The following is a 14,014-nucleotide window of genomic DNA, read 5'->3' as shown; positions in this document are numbered from 1 at the left end:
ACAGGTTCAGTAGTTGTGGCACACGGGCTTAGTTGCTCCATGGCATGTGGGATCTTCCCAGACCAGGACTCGAACCCATGTCCCCTGCACTGGCAGGCGGATTCTTAACCACTGCACCACCAGGGAAGTCCCAACAAATGTTCTTTTTTAATTTTGGCAAGTCTGATGGGTATAAAGTGATGTTTCATTATTACTTTATTACTTTAATTTTTATTTCTCTAATACATACTAGTGAATTTGAGTAATTTTTCATGTTAATAGGACAGCTGGATCTGCTCTTGTGCAAAAATCTTTGCATATCTTGCCCATTTTTCCATTGAGCTGTCTTTCTCTCATCAGTTTGTAAGAGCACCTTATATAGTAGATATGAACCCTTTGTCATCAGCGCTACAAATACAGTCACACATGTCCTACTTTGATTCTTGAGTTTTAGTCTAGGTTAGGCTCCTCCCTGCCCTGAACTGCACACTTGGTTTTCTAGATTTTCTTGGAATGTATTTTTCTTTTTTAACATTTATATCTATAAAATAGTATTTCTCAGTAGGAGTTCTTTCAACATTCCTGGCCTCTGGCCACTAAACGCCAGAAGACCCACCCACAGTCACTGTAACAGCCAAAAAGACCCCCCAGATTTCCAGCACCACTCCCAGCTGAGAATCCTTGCTTTAATACAGTTGGAATTTACTTTTGTATATAGTGTAAGATAGGGGTCCAATTTCATTTTCTTCCATATAGACAGCCGGTTGTATCTACTGTTTATTAGATAACCTCCTACCCTTTTCCCCACTGAACTGAAAGTAGTTTAGGGTTTAGTTTTAAATTTAATTCTCAAATATAACCTGGGCTCCATTTCTGGATTCTCCTTCTGTTCCACTAATCTAGTCAATATGGTATTGATTTACGGCTCTATTTTGACATTTAGTAGGCAAGTCCCTCCTCATCATTATTCTTTCACACAATTTTCTTGGCTATTCTAGAGGATTCACCCACGTAAATGTCAGGTCAAGTTTCATCATCTTGAATCAGAGTGTGACAGCTTTTTTGATGTATCATCTTGGATAGGCTAGTCCCCAGTTATCCAGTCAAACTTAAGGCAGGTATTGCTGTGAAGGTATTTTGCAAATGTAATCAAAGCTCAAATCAGCTGAATTTAAGGAAGGCACATTATCCTGGATAATCAGGGCGGACCTAATTGAACCAGCTGAAATGCCTTGAAATCAGGACTGAGGTTTCTCCATAAAGAAGAAATTCCATCTGTGGACAGCAACTTCAGCCCATGCCCACAGAGTCCATCCTGCTTGTGATTTTTTTTCCTAACCACCTGTGGACAACAGCTTTGGCCCACGCCTATGAGTTCCAGCCTGCCTATGATGTGATCCTCCCATTTTGACTGCCAAACCTACCTAACTTGCTTAGCCAGGCCCCACAATGTTGCCAATTCCTTGTAACAAACCTCACAGGTATCCATATATGGTATATGCATCAATGTATATGTGTATGTATATGTATGTGTGTATGTGTACATATGTGTACACACATACACATCCTACTGGTTCTGCTTCTCAGGTTGAACCTTAACTGATACAAAGAGAGACTGAAACAAAAAATTTTAAACAAAATCAACAAGATTAAATTTAGTGTAAAGGAAATTTAAATAAACTTTCAAATGACTTTGTTAACCTCATAGCATTTATATTTAAGAAATAAGTAAAGCTTAAAAAAACTACACTAAGACATTTTTGAAAATTAACGTTTAGATTTAATTATTCTTTCTACCACATTTTTGCTTTTTATTTCACTAATTTCAACTTTTACCTTTACTAATTCCCTCTTAGTTTCTTCTGATTTATTCTGTTGTTTTTCTAAATATATATTACATTAAAAAAATTTTTAAATAGAGCTAGTTTAAAAAGAAGATCTGGACTTCTAACAGTATGACCGGCTAGATATTTTGGCCCACTGAAAACAAGTGCGTCAAATAAAATGTCTTTTTAATGTGTTAATGAGCTAATGAGAAAGTAAGCATAAATGGTGAAAAAACATATTAAAAGATGCTTGACCTCATTACTAGAAATGCAAATTAAAACCATAAGATAGCCCTTCCCACCTACCACATTGGCAAACACTTTAAAAAATTCTGATAATGCTAGCATTGCCAAGGATGTAGAACAAGAACTCTTAGTACCACTGGTAGGAGAAAATTAGCACAAGTGCTTTAGAAAACAATTTGCCCCCAAATCTAATAAAATTGAAATTGCCCATATATATCCCATGATTCAGCAATTCCAATCGAGATACACACCTGAAACTCTTATACATGTGCACCAGGAGATATAAACAAGGAAATTCATAACCACATTGTTTGTATGGCAGATAAGGGAAATGTCCTTTACCAGGAAAATGGGTAAATAAATTACATATTCACACAAGGAATACAGCAGTGAAAATAATGAAACTTCTAACACAGTAACTACACAGTTACGGCTGAAACTCATGAACATAATGCTAAGCAAAAAAAGCAAGCCTCAGAAGAATTCCATTTACATACAGTTCAGAATTCCATTCATACAGTTTAAAAATATGCAAAACCAAACAATGTACTGTAAAAAGATGCAAATCTATGTGATAAAACCATAAAGAAAAACAAGGGGGTAAAACACATAAAAGGTGGTAAGAAGGAGAGGAGATGTGGAGGGGTGCTTACGGGAACTTCAAAGGGTGACAATCTTTTACCGGGTGGTGAGTACGTGGGTATTTGCTGTATTGCTATTCTTATATTTTATACGTATTATCTAAATATTGTTTTCCAGTCACTCAACATTTAGTAAAAATTTTAAAACATTATGGAAGTATGTCTTCAATTGTTTAGAATATTAATATGCCAAAACAGCATATTCACCTCTAAAGACAGATACATAAATTTTATTACTTTCTACCAGCTATCACCAGAGTCTACTTATGACTCAGAAAAGTTTATCCTACATCAAACAGCAAGTCACTGTGGTGTCTCTTCATGGGGTTCATTTTATTTATTTCTTATATATAATATTTATAGGCATGAAATACAGCATAATAATAAAGAGAAAAATATTTTAAAGAATTAAGGTGCAATATGGTCACCTTATCTTTGATAAAGGAGGCAAGAGTATACAATTGAGAAAAGACAGCCTCTTCAGTAAGTGGTGCTGGGAAAACTGGACAGCTACATGTAAAAGAATGACATTAGAACACTTTCTAACACCATACACAAAAATAAACTCAAAATAGATTAAGGACCTAAGTGTAAGGCCAGACACTATAAAACTCTTAGAGGAAAACACAGGAAGAACACTCTGTGACATAAATCACAGCAAGATCCTTTTTGACCCACCTCCTAGAGAAATGGAAATAAAAACAAAAATAAACTAATGGGACCTAATGAAACTTCAAAGCTTTTGCACAGCAAAGGAAACCATAAACAAGACAAAAAGACAACCCTGAGAATCCGAGAAAATATTTGCAAATGAAGCAACTGACAAAGGATTAAGCTCCAAAATACACAAGCAGCTCATGCAGCTCAATATCAAACAAACAAAACAATCCAATCAAAAAATGGGCAGAAGACCTAAATCGACATTTCTCCAAAGAAGATATACAGATTGCCAACAAACATGAAAGGATGCTCAACGTCACTAATCATCAGAGAAATGCAAATCAAAACTACAATGAGCTATCACCTCACACTGGTCAGAATGGCCATCATCAAAAAATCTACAAACAATAAATGCTGGAGAGGGTGTGGAGAAAAGGGAACCCTCTTGCACTGTTGGTGGGAATATAAATTGATACAGCCAATATGGAGAACAGTATGGAGGTTCTTTAAAAAACTAAACATAGAACTACCATATGACCCAGCAATCCCACTACTGGGCATATACCCTGAAAATACCGTAATTCAAAAAGAGTCACATACCACAATGTTCACTGCAGCACTATTCACAATAGCCAGGACATGGAAGCAACCTAAATGTCCATCGACAGATGAATGGATAAGGAAGATGTGGCACATATATACAATGGAATATTACTCAGCCATAAAAAGAAACAAAACTGAGTTATTTGTAGTGAGGTGGATGGACCTAGAGTCTGTCATACAGAGTGAATTAAGTCAGAAAGAGAAAAATACCATATGCTAACACATATATATGGAATCTAAAAAAAAGAAATGGTTTTGATGAACCTAGGGGCAGGACAGGAATAAAGACAGAGATGTAGAGAATGGGCTTGAGGACACGGGGAGGGGGAAGGGTAAGCTGGGACCAAGTGAGAGAGTAGCACTGACATATATACACTACCAAATGTAAAACAGATAGCTAGTGGGAAGCAGCCGCATAGCACAGGGAGATCAGCTAGGTGTTTTGTGACCACCTAGAGGGGTGGGATAAGGAGGGTGGGAGGGAGACACAAGAGGGAGGGGATATGGGGATATACATATGCATATAGCTGATTCACTTTGTTATACAGCATAAACTAACAACACTGTAAAGCAATTATACTCTGATAAAGATGTTAAAAAAAAAAAGATAAAGCAAAAAAAAAAAGAATTAAGGGTGCAAAAGAAAAAGATCTAATGGGATAATACACATTATTTTAATCCATGTGAAATAAAATACCCAATATATTTTGTTGAAAACAGAAAATTATACAGTTAAAATTTTACACTAATTTTTTTTAGTGATCTCTAAAATGCCCACCTGTGCTAAAAATTTAAATCTCGTATTTGCTGTGTCTATTCTAAACTATAAGTAACATGAGGGAAATCCTGAATATCTTATTCACTGTTATGCCTCAGTGACAATATTTACTAAATTAACTGTTTAGAAAAAAAAAAATTAACTGTTTAGGAGATTATTTCCAAGACAAAAATTCTACAAGTAACTGTTTTGTGCATAATAAAATTTACAAGAGTAAATTATTTCAACCAACCTGTAATGATACAAGTTTTCCTTCCAGATTTTCTGCCTTTTTCTTCCATTCAGCAACAAGTTGGTTGTGTTTTTCTAGTTCAGCAGAATACATAGCTTTTTCTTCTAAAGAGGAAAAAAAAGTTATATTAGTATTTTGTAATTGTGTGATAAAATTAGAATTTTAAACCACTTGAAATTTTAATAATTCAACAAAAATAGTTCAAATGTCTTAACAAGAAAATTATATATGCCTTAGTGATGACGTTAACTGGAATTAAAGTAATGAGATCACTTTCCTCTGCTTAAATCCTTCTCCACCTTGTCCATCTTGCAAACTTTCCCTCCCTTCAGAACTCTACTCAAATATTTCCTCTTTAGCAAAGCTTTCTCTATGGCCTCAGTACCATACTATTTTGTACACATGTCTACTCTAGTATTATACAGAGCAGACCTAGAGAATTCTTACGTGTAAAATTCAAAATTTCAACCATAGGAGTAACCCTGACATGTACGTATGTACAAATGTAAAGTTTTGCTCAGGCACAAAACTGTAACTTCTTTTTTTTTTTTTAACTGTAACTTCTTTAGCTTCATTAGCCTCACATCCTCTAACCGCCTGCCCCTCACTAGCAGTTCATGCATTGCCAGTAATTACAGAATGTACGAGTTGACAAATGGATGGGTGAATGATCTAAAGGGGGTAAATCTGATGATGGGAGGTAGATGTGAAAAAGCATATTTGGTTATCGGGGTACGTGTGCTCTGGTCACTATTACTATGTGCCTAGAAGAGTACTTTCCACCTGAACTAGAAAAATGCAGTTACCTTCAAGTATAGATGAACAGCTAAGAACAAATTAATCAATACTTCAAAAGAGTAATTACTGATGATTAACTCTCTTTAGTGGATTCAACCTCCAACCAACATCTCAACACCTATCTTTTTTTTTCCTATGTGTGCCTCTCTCTTCCTTTGTATTCCCCTTTATCATGTGATCCTTACTATGTTACCCTCATACTTCCCTCACCTCTCGCCTTAACTAAAGTATCATAATATGACACTAAAATAATTTTTTTAATAATTAGTATATACAGTTTATGTTCTCTACTCTTAACTGTAAGAAAAGTCTAATTTGTTGATGGCTACTTATCTTCTCCCCCTACAAGTGGGTAACCTTTCAAAGATTTCCCTATGCCTAATCTAAAACAGCACTCAAGCCAAAATTCCCAAAACTACAGCTGATCTGTGAACAACACAGGTTTGAACTGCATGGGTCCACCATATGTAGATTTTTTTCAGTAAATACACTGGAAACATTTTTTGGAGATTTGAGACAATTTGAAAAAGCAGATGAACCACATAGACTAGAAATATCAAAAACATTAAGAAAAAGGTTATGTGACGAATGCTTGAAATACATATAGATACTAGTCTATCCTAACATAGGCAGAAGGTGAGTGATAATATAAATTTAACAATATGTTAGTTTTCTTACTGTTTTATAACTTTGCTTCCAAAGAATCACATTACCATAAGGTATGCCTTTCTCTCTTGTAATTGGAGAAACTGCATATCAGCCTATCATCACAAGTAAGCGGTTTTTTAAAAAAATGTAACGTTTCCAGTACTATATTACGAATATGACTATATTACTGTATACCATAAAAATTTTATAACCATTCATTAGTGTAAAGGTTAGGCTATCATAAAGCAATAATATTGCTACTTCTTCATTATCAATCACGAATCATTATACCTAAATATGAATTTCTTTTTCACACATTTCATTTTTGATGTCTAGTGTTAGTAATATGTATAATATCTACAGGGTTTTCTATCATATAAGAGAATACTGATGTAGGTACTAATAGACAATTCATTTTGCAAACAGATGACATAAACTTATAGTATCAATAAATACAGTACAGTGAATGTATTTTCTCTTCCTTATGATTTTCTTAATAACATTTTCTTTTCTCTAGCTTCCTTTATTGTAAGAATACAGTATATAGTACACATAACATACAAAAAAATGTGTCAATTGACTATGTTATTAGCAAGGCTCCTGGTCAACAGTGGGCTATTAGGAGTTAAGTTCGGGGGAACTCAAGTTATGGGTTTTCAACTGCATGGGGGGTAGGCATCCATCCTAACCCATGCATTGTTCAAGGGTCAACCGTACAATAACTCTTCTTCAATGAAAGACTGGCCATACAACTGACCGTGCTGGAAATGCTCCAGGACCATCTGCAGGTTGGAGAGTGACAGAGCATACTGCTTTACTTGTTCCTGAGACATGGAAAGCTGTAGTGCAGTTTCATCCCTTTGCTTCGATGCCACATTCAACTGTTCCTGCAATGACTCTACCTGTAAATTGGCCTGATGGCTTTAAACAAAAAGAATAAAAGTCAAACTGTTTCTATCTATTTAGACACTTTGACAAGATGAAATACCTTCCCTACATTTTACTGCACTAAGTGCAAGTTATATTCAAAGTATTTAGATACTTTAACAAGATGAAACCTCTTCCCTATGTTTTTTTTATTGTGGTAAAATACACATAACATTTACCATTTTAACCATTTTTATGTGTACAGTTCAGTGGTAGTAAGTACACTTGCATGGCTGTACAACCATTACGACCACTCATCTCTAGAACTTTTTCATCTTCCCAAGCCGAAACTCCACACCCATTAAACAATAACCCCCTCTCCACCCAGTAACCACCATTCTACTTTCTGTCTCTATGAATCTGACCTTCCCTACATTTTATTGCATTAAATTCAAGTTAGATTTCAAAGAAACTTGAAGAGTTCCTCTGACCTTCGTCCTCCCTGCGTTTGTTAATTCAATCATCCTTCCTGTGAAGGTGACTTTGAACAAATAGCAGTCATTTTAAACACAGAACTGGGCTAAACAAGGTATGTCAGCTTAAGAAAAATTTAAAAATAGCCTGCAACTTTGTGTTTCGAGGCTAAAACTCTAAGACGTAATTTATCATAAACTTGTAAGTTGTAAGGGATCTTGGAAGTCATTTTGTCCAGCTCCAACCCAACAAGCAATGGATTCTGATACCCGCCTTGCTTTTGGCACTCACAATCCTAGTGAACTCACAACTTTCCAAAGGTTATCCCATCTTTTACTGTCATCTTTCTTTCTGCTTACATTAAATATAATAACCCCTACACCTGTCCCAAATCAGAGATCCCTAAGAGAATTACAGAACATCTATCCAGGCTTATGTCACCGAGGTACTTCCTTAATGTACAATTATTACATACAAAATACTGCAATAGCCTTTCCTGGGTTTTTAATATCCAGTTAAGTTTTTATTCAGAGCAGGCCAATAAAACCCATTAAGAGCAGCTCACTTTGAAGAAATTTTACCCAATAGCACCCTCTTTTGGAAAAGGCAGTAAACTGATAACCAGAGGACTTAACTCTCCCCTCTTATGTCCCTGGACTTTATTCAATTTTGCTGGTTAACAAATCACTCAAAGGGTGATTGTAAGGATGAAATGAACTGTGATGTCATTCAAAAAGTTAATAAATACAACAAGATGTTACTATTGTTAAGGGCTCAAAACACCATTATCTGATTCTGTAGATTTGAGTTACTTATAAACCAAATATTTACTGAACATCTATGAAACTATGTGTAAGAATGTATACTGTGGGAAGAGTGTGACATAAATGGCATCATTCCTACCCACTGGTGGCCTTACACTTCGTTGGGTGGGAGAAAGTGTAAAACAGCTCAACAATTACAAATACCCCTAAGAAAAATACAAGTGCCCTATGAAAGACTCAAAATATTACGCAGGTTCAAAGGAAAAACATCACACTAGGGATTGATTTTGGATTTGAGGAGTGGGGTGCTAAACAAATAATTCATCATGAAGTGCTATTTGAAGAATAGGTGGGATTAACAGAAAAACAGTGGGCCCAAATCATGACAGTCTAACCTGGTTTTGAAAAAAGGAGAAACAAGACCACAGCCCTACCTTCCGAAGGTTATTCTGCAGTTATTATGAATAGTAAACAAAAATAGGCAGAGATTAGAAACTATTTCAATTAGAGAAAATAAGGGCCTGAAAATTGAAAGGAAAGATGATCAATCTTATAGACTAAGGATGTTTTGCTATTTCTGCCAATGTGAAACACATACACAAATGTTCACTCACTGTTTTGATTCTCATTTTAAACAAGTTCTTCTGAGTCTGAAGGTACAATAATACATCCTACAAAGGGGGTAAGGAGTTCACCCTCAGAAATACTATCTCTACTGGCCTATAATCTCTTTGCAGAGATAATATCTACTATATCCTTATATTTCCCTCAGCACCATACAGTAAAAAGTAAAAAGATAAAAAGATGCACATACAACTAATGGGAAGATAAATGGACATGATTTTTTGGGAAGATTATTTGGCAGTACATTTCAAACGTTTTAAAAACAGCCTTTCAATCAGAATTTCCATTTCTCAAAATTTACACTAAGGAAATAATCTGTCATCAACACAAAAATACCTATTTTGGGTTATCAGAACAGCACTCTTGGGCTTCCCCGGTGGCGCAGTGCTTAAGAATCTGCCTGACAATGCAGGGGACACAGGTTTGAGCCCTGGTCCAGGAGGATCCCACATGCCATGGAGCAACTAACCCCGTGCGCTACAACTACTGAGCCTGCGCTCTAGAGCCCACGAGCCACAGCTACTGAGCACGCGTGCCACAACTACTGAAGCCCGCGTGCTTAGAGCCCGTGCTCTACAACAAGAGAAGCCACCGCAGTGAGAAGCCTGTGCACCACAACGAAGAGTAGCCCCCGCTCGCCACAACTAGAGAAAGCCCGCTCTCAGCAACGAAGACCCAATGCAGCCAAAAATAAAACAAACTTATATAAAAAACAAAACAGCACTCTTAGTAATTCTGAAAAGTTCAAACACTCTAAATGTCCAATAATAAATGAGTGGGTTAAAGAAATTATGGCAAATCCAAATAATGGTATACTATGCAGCCACAAATGATATTGCAGGAACATATGGCTTAATGTGTACTCATATTCATATTATTAACTGATAGAAGCAGGTTACAAAACAGTATAAATAGTATGATCTCAATTTTGCTTTAAGAAAATAATATGTTATATATACACACATATACAGAAGCATACAAAGGCACAAAAAAAGATTATCTCTGGATGAGAGAGTCTGTGGCTTTATGTTCTTTTGGTTTATGTGAGTTTCCTGAAGTGGAAAATATGTTTTTGTAATAAGAAAAAAAACAACAACACATTTTATTGAGAGAAATAAAATTTAAAAATATATAAGCAGGGACCTGGTCACTCAAAAGTTCTAACAAGCCAAGAGTTAATTCACATTGACCTAGGCCTTTCCCTTGCTACTTCCTTTACTCTCTCCTTTATAATATCCAAACTTTGTTCAACCTTACATCACTTGATTAAAAATTAAATCACATAAATTAAATTAGTTCTTGGGGAACCTGGCAACGCTAATTAAATCAGTAAGAATTTAAGTCTAGCCTCCTAAAATGATGAGAAGCAATTATCTAGGATAACAATTAAGATCTGGAGAAACCTCAGTTTGAATGCCAGATCTGGATAAGGGTTACAAACCCAAGTGTGAAACCTACATGTGCACTTTGTGTGCCTGACCTTGGGAAGGTTATTAAACCTCTTTACCCTTAGTTTCTTAGTCTATAAAATGGAGATAATGAATTTTGTGAGAATAAAATAAGGTAGCATATGAACAATTCTGAGTCTGACACTCAGGAAGTATTTAATTAACGCTAATACTAAAAAAAAAAAGAAAAAGAAAAAAGAAAAAGTTACCTTGCATTTTCCATTGCATTAGAGGATGAAACTAGCTTTTCCTCCAGTACTGTTACTTTCTTTCTTAGCTTAGCCTCTCTATCTTCTGCAGCCAAAACTTCACGGGTGTAAGAATCTTCTGATTCTAAAAGATGGTTACGCAATCTCTCTAGCTCCTGGTTTAAGCGTAATTCTTTGTCACGTAAATGTTGAACCTAGGTAGAGGATATTTCTTTTATTTTTCTTCCATAAAATGCTCCCCCTTTCCCCTCCTACAAGCCACTCTGTTATCAAGTCTTTCCCCATTATTGAAGTGTATTAATTGTATATTAATTTCTCATACTCCAAGATATATTTATGCTAAGAAAAAAGGCTCCTGAAATCATCTTAAATATTCATTTGGAAGGTTTACTTTGTAAGATCTCATTCCCTGTGGCTATAATAATTGTACAAAGTACTAGGCTTTTTGTGACAGGCCACTTTTTCAGTAAATCTCATTTTTTTCATACTTTGTGGGTAGGAAATTTTTCTTATATCCAAGATATGCCATCTTTTTCTTTTCTTGAGGTATAATTTAATTTCAGGTATAAAACATAATGATTAGATCATGGTTTTTGCTTGAAAACTGAAACAGAACGCACTTTGGGAGATCAAAATCCTACTAAAGCGCATCAGAGTAAGACTAAGAAAAAAATCACCTAAGAGAAATTCATTTTAATTGATAATCTTTATAGTTTTCTTATTTAAGAGTTATTAGACTTAAGTGTTTGAATCACTATTTCTTTAAAGTGAAAGTATACCTCATTCTGTACAGCAGTGTTTTCCATTTGTTTCTGTTTCAGGGCCAACATGACTTGATCTCTCTCCTGCTGAAAGATAACTGTCTTCTCCTGCATTGACTTAACTGCATTTAAAAGTTGATTTAACTCCCCAGTCTTGCCCTTTTGGAAAGAAATAACTTTAGCTTTAAAGAAAGACACATTTAAAAAAAGACATTTCTTCATTAAATAATTTAAAAATTCAGTTAACTATGTCAAAGTCATCCAAAACAAGGAAAGTGTGAGAAACCATCACAGTCTAAAGGAGCCTAAAGAGACAATGACAACTAACTATAATGTATCCTGGATGGGACCACGGAACAAGAAAAGGACATCTGCTAAAAAATTAAGATAATTCAAAGAAACTATTAATGTATCTATAAAGGTTCATTAGTTGTTGCCAATGTACCATAGTAACATAGATGTTAAAAGGGAAACAGTGTGTGAGGTATATGGGAATGCTGTACTATCTTTCCAGCTTTTCTAATAATCTGAAAGTATTCTTAAAGGAAAAGTTTATTTAAAATGCTTTAAGAAGAACTCAAAAGACACAATCTCTTCAAACTTACCCTACACAACAAAGCATACACAAACCCCCAAATCACCCAAAAGTAAGAGAGAGAGAGAGAGAGAGAGAGGGAAAGAGGGAGAGAGGGAGTGAGGGAGAGAGGGAGAGGGAGGGGGAGGGGGGAGAGAGGGAGGGAGGGAGGGAGAGAGAGAGAGAGAGAGAGAATGAGAGAGAGAGAGAGAGAGTGTGTGTGTGTGTGTGTCTATTCATCAGGCATATGCAACTGTTGTTAGGGAAAGTAACAGTGTGGAGTTGCTGTCACAGGAGAAAAAGGAAAGTCATTTCACATGCACAGCCTATTTTAAAAGAACATTTTGGCAACAATTTAACGAAAGCAACTCTGGAATGTTATCTTTCTAAGACTGTTAGGAAAATTTATTCCTGAATGCCTTCCATGCAAGAACAATACATTAAAGCCGGCAGGAAAAAAAAGATAACCTTTCATTGCAGAAGTAGGGCCATGAATTTAAGATGACAGCTAGAATTCTAAAAAGCACAAAAAAGTGTCAGACTGTTTACAGCCAATTCTTTTCTGTGTTTGAGAAGTGTGTATCGTCTGAATCTATTTATAGATTGGTATCATTTTTACATTTTCATGTAAACTTTCCATTTCTTTAAGAATATATAACACGTCCCCCAGGACAAATCATTGAAACCAAAACATAAAACCATCTGTTCCTTTTATCTCAACACCCCCTCCTGGAAAAGAAGGCCAATATCATCCAAACAGTTTTTCAGTTAAACATTTTTTTCATATCAGAGAAATGCTTGACAAATAAAGAGCTGAAGATCTCCTGTTGAGAACACTCCTGTCTCCCTAAAGAAAAATGCTGTTATATTCAAAATAAAGGTATTCTTCAATTATATAGAATATTATAAGAAATCAATTAGTTTATGCCAATTACCCTCAAGTAATACAATACTTAAGTACAACTTAACTAACTTAGGAAAGCTTCCTGAAAGGTAGGTGAGCCTTAATTAAATCTGCACACTTTGGATCTATAAATGTCAATGAAATAGAATTAGACTGTACAAGATGCTAAAACTACAATAGGAAAAAACATATAAAAAGAATACTTTATTGTCCTCCTCTCCTCCATTATACTCTTACAAGCCCTAAGATGCTACACCCAATTTTGGCTAGTGAGCAATAGAAAGCTTCTACCCTCTACCAGTCTTTTTCATACTGAATATATATCAGTACCATAAGAAGCTAAGAAGCTATTCCTGAAAGGAGGAGCACAACTCAATACATCAGTGTACCTATTTAATCAGATGACAAAGAAGGGGAAAATGAGGCAAGACTTTTCTTATCAAGCGAAAACTACATCAAGCATTCACAAACTTTAATCCGAGACTTTTAAAATAGAATTTAATTGGCAAAAGAAGTTAAATCATTTTGTAACTCGTGCCCCGCAGCATGTAAACACTCAAGAAGCAGTTGTTGGGGCTTCCCTGGTGGCGCAGTGGTTGAGAGTCCGCCTGCCGATGCAGGGGACACAGGTTCATGCCCTGGTCTGGGAAGATCCCACATGCCGCGGAGCGGCTGGGCCCGTGAGCCATGGCCGCTGAGCCTGTGCGTCCGGAGTCTGTGCTCCGCAGCGGGAGAGGCCACAACAGTGAGAGGCCCGCACACCACAAAAAAAAAAAAAGAAAAGAAAAGAAGCAGTTGTTTAATATTCCATTGTTCTGCCTCATTTCTTTGCTAAATTTCCACCACTAAAAGTATAGAAATAAGAGTAAAAAGGCACTACATCAAAAGAGCCCATAGCTTTGATCACAGCATGATGTACTGGGTCTTCAAAACATTCTTATCAAAATCAAATATCAACCGAATGTAAACATTTAAATA

At 35.8% G+C, this 14,014-nt stretch overlaps 1 protein-coding gene across 4 annotated transcripts in view; it reads right to left on the bottom strand.

Annotated features, from left to right (window-relative positions):
- The window catches only part of TRIP11 (thyroid hormone receptor interactor 11), a 66,208-nt gene that overhangs the window by 21,180 nt on the left and 31,014 nt on the right, over positions 1–14,014 (bottom strand). For all 4 annotated transcript variants that reach the window (XM_067727376.1, XM_067727385.1, XM_067727392.1 and 1 more), the window contains exons 12-15: positions 11,577–11,717; positions 10,798–10,991; positions 7,169–7,332; positions 4,966–5,069 (exon numbers count right to left, since the gene is read on the bottom strand). In XM_067727376.1, the coding sequence (XP_067583477.1) occupies positions 4,966–5,069; positions 7,169–7,332; positions 10,798–10,991; positions 11,577–11,717 (603 nt within the window). The remainder of the gene's footprint in view (positions 1–4,965; positions 5,070–7,168; positions 7,333–10,797; positions 10,992–11,576; positions 11,718–14,014) is intronic.

The sequence above is a fragment of the Pseudorca crassidens genome, chromosome 1, assembly GCF_039906515.1.
Source record: "Pseudorca crassidens isolate mPseCra1 chromosome 1, mPseCra1.hap1, whole genome shotgun sequence".
Classification (NCBI taxonomy): Eukaryota; Metazoa; Chordata; class Mammalia; order Artiodactyla; family Delphinidae; genus Pseudorca; species Pseudorca crassidens.
This window is presented reverse-complemented; position numbering and strand designations above follow the sequence as displayed.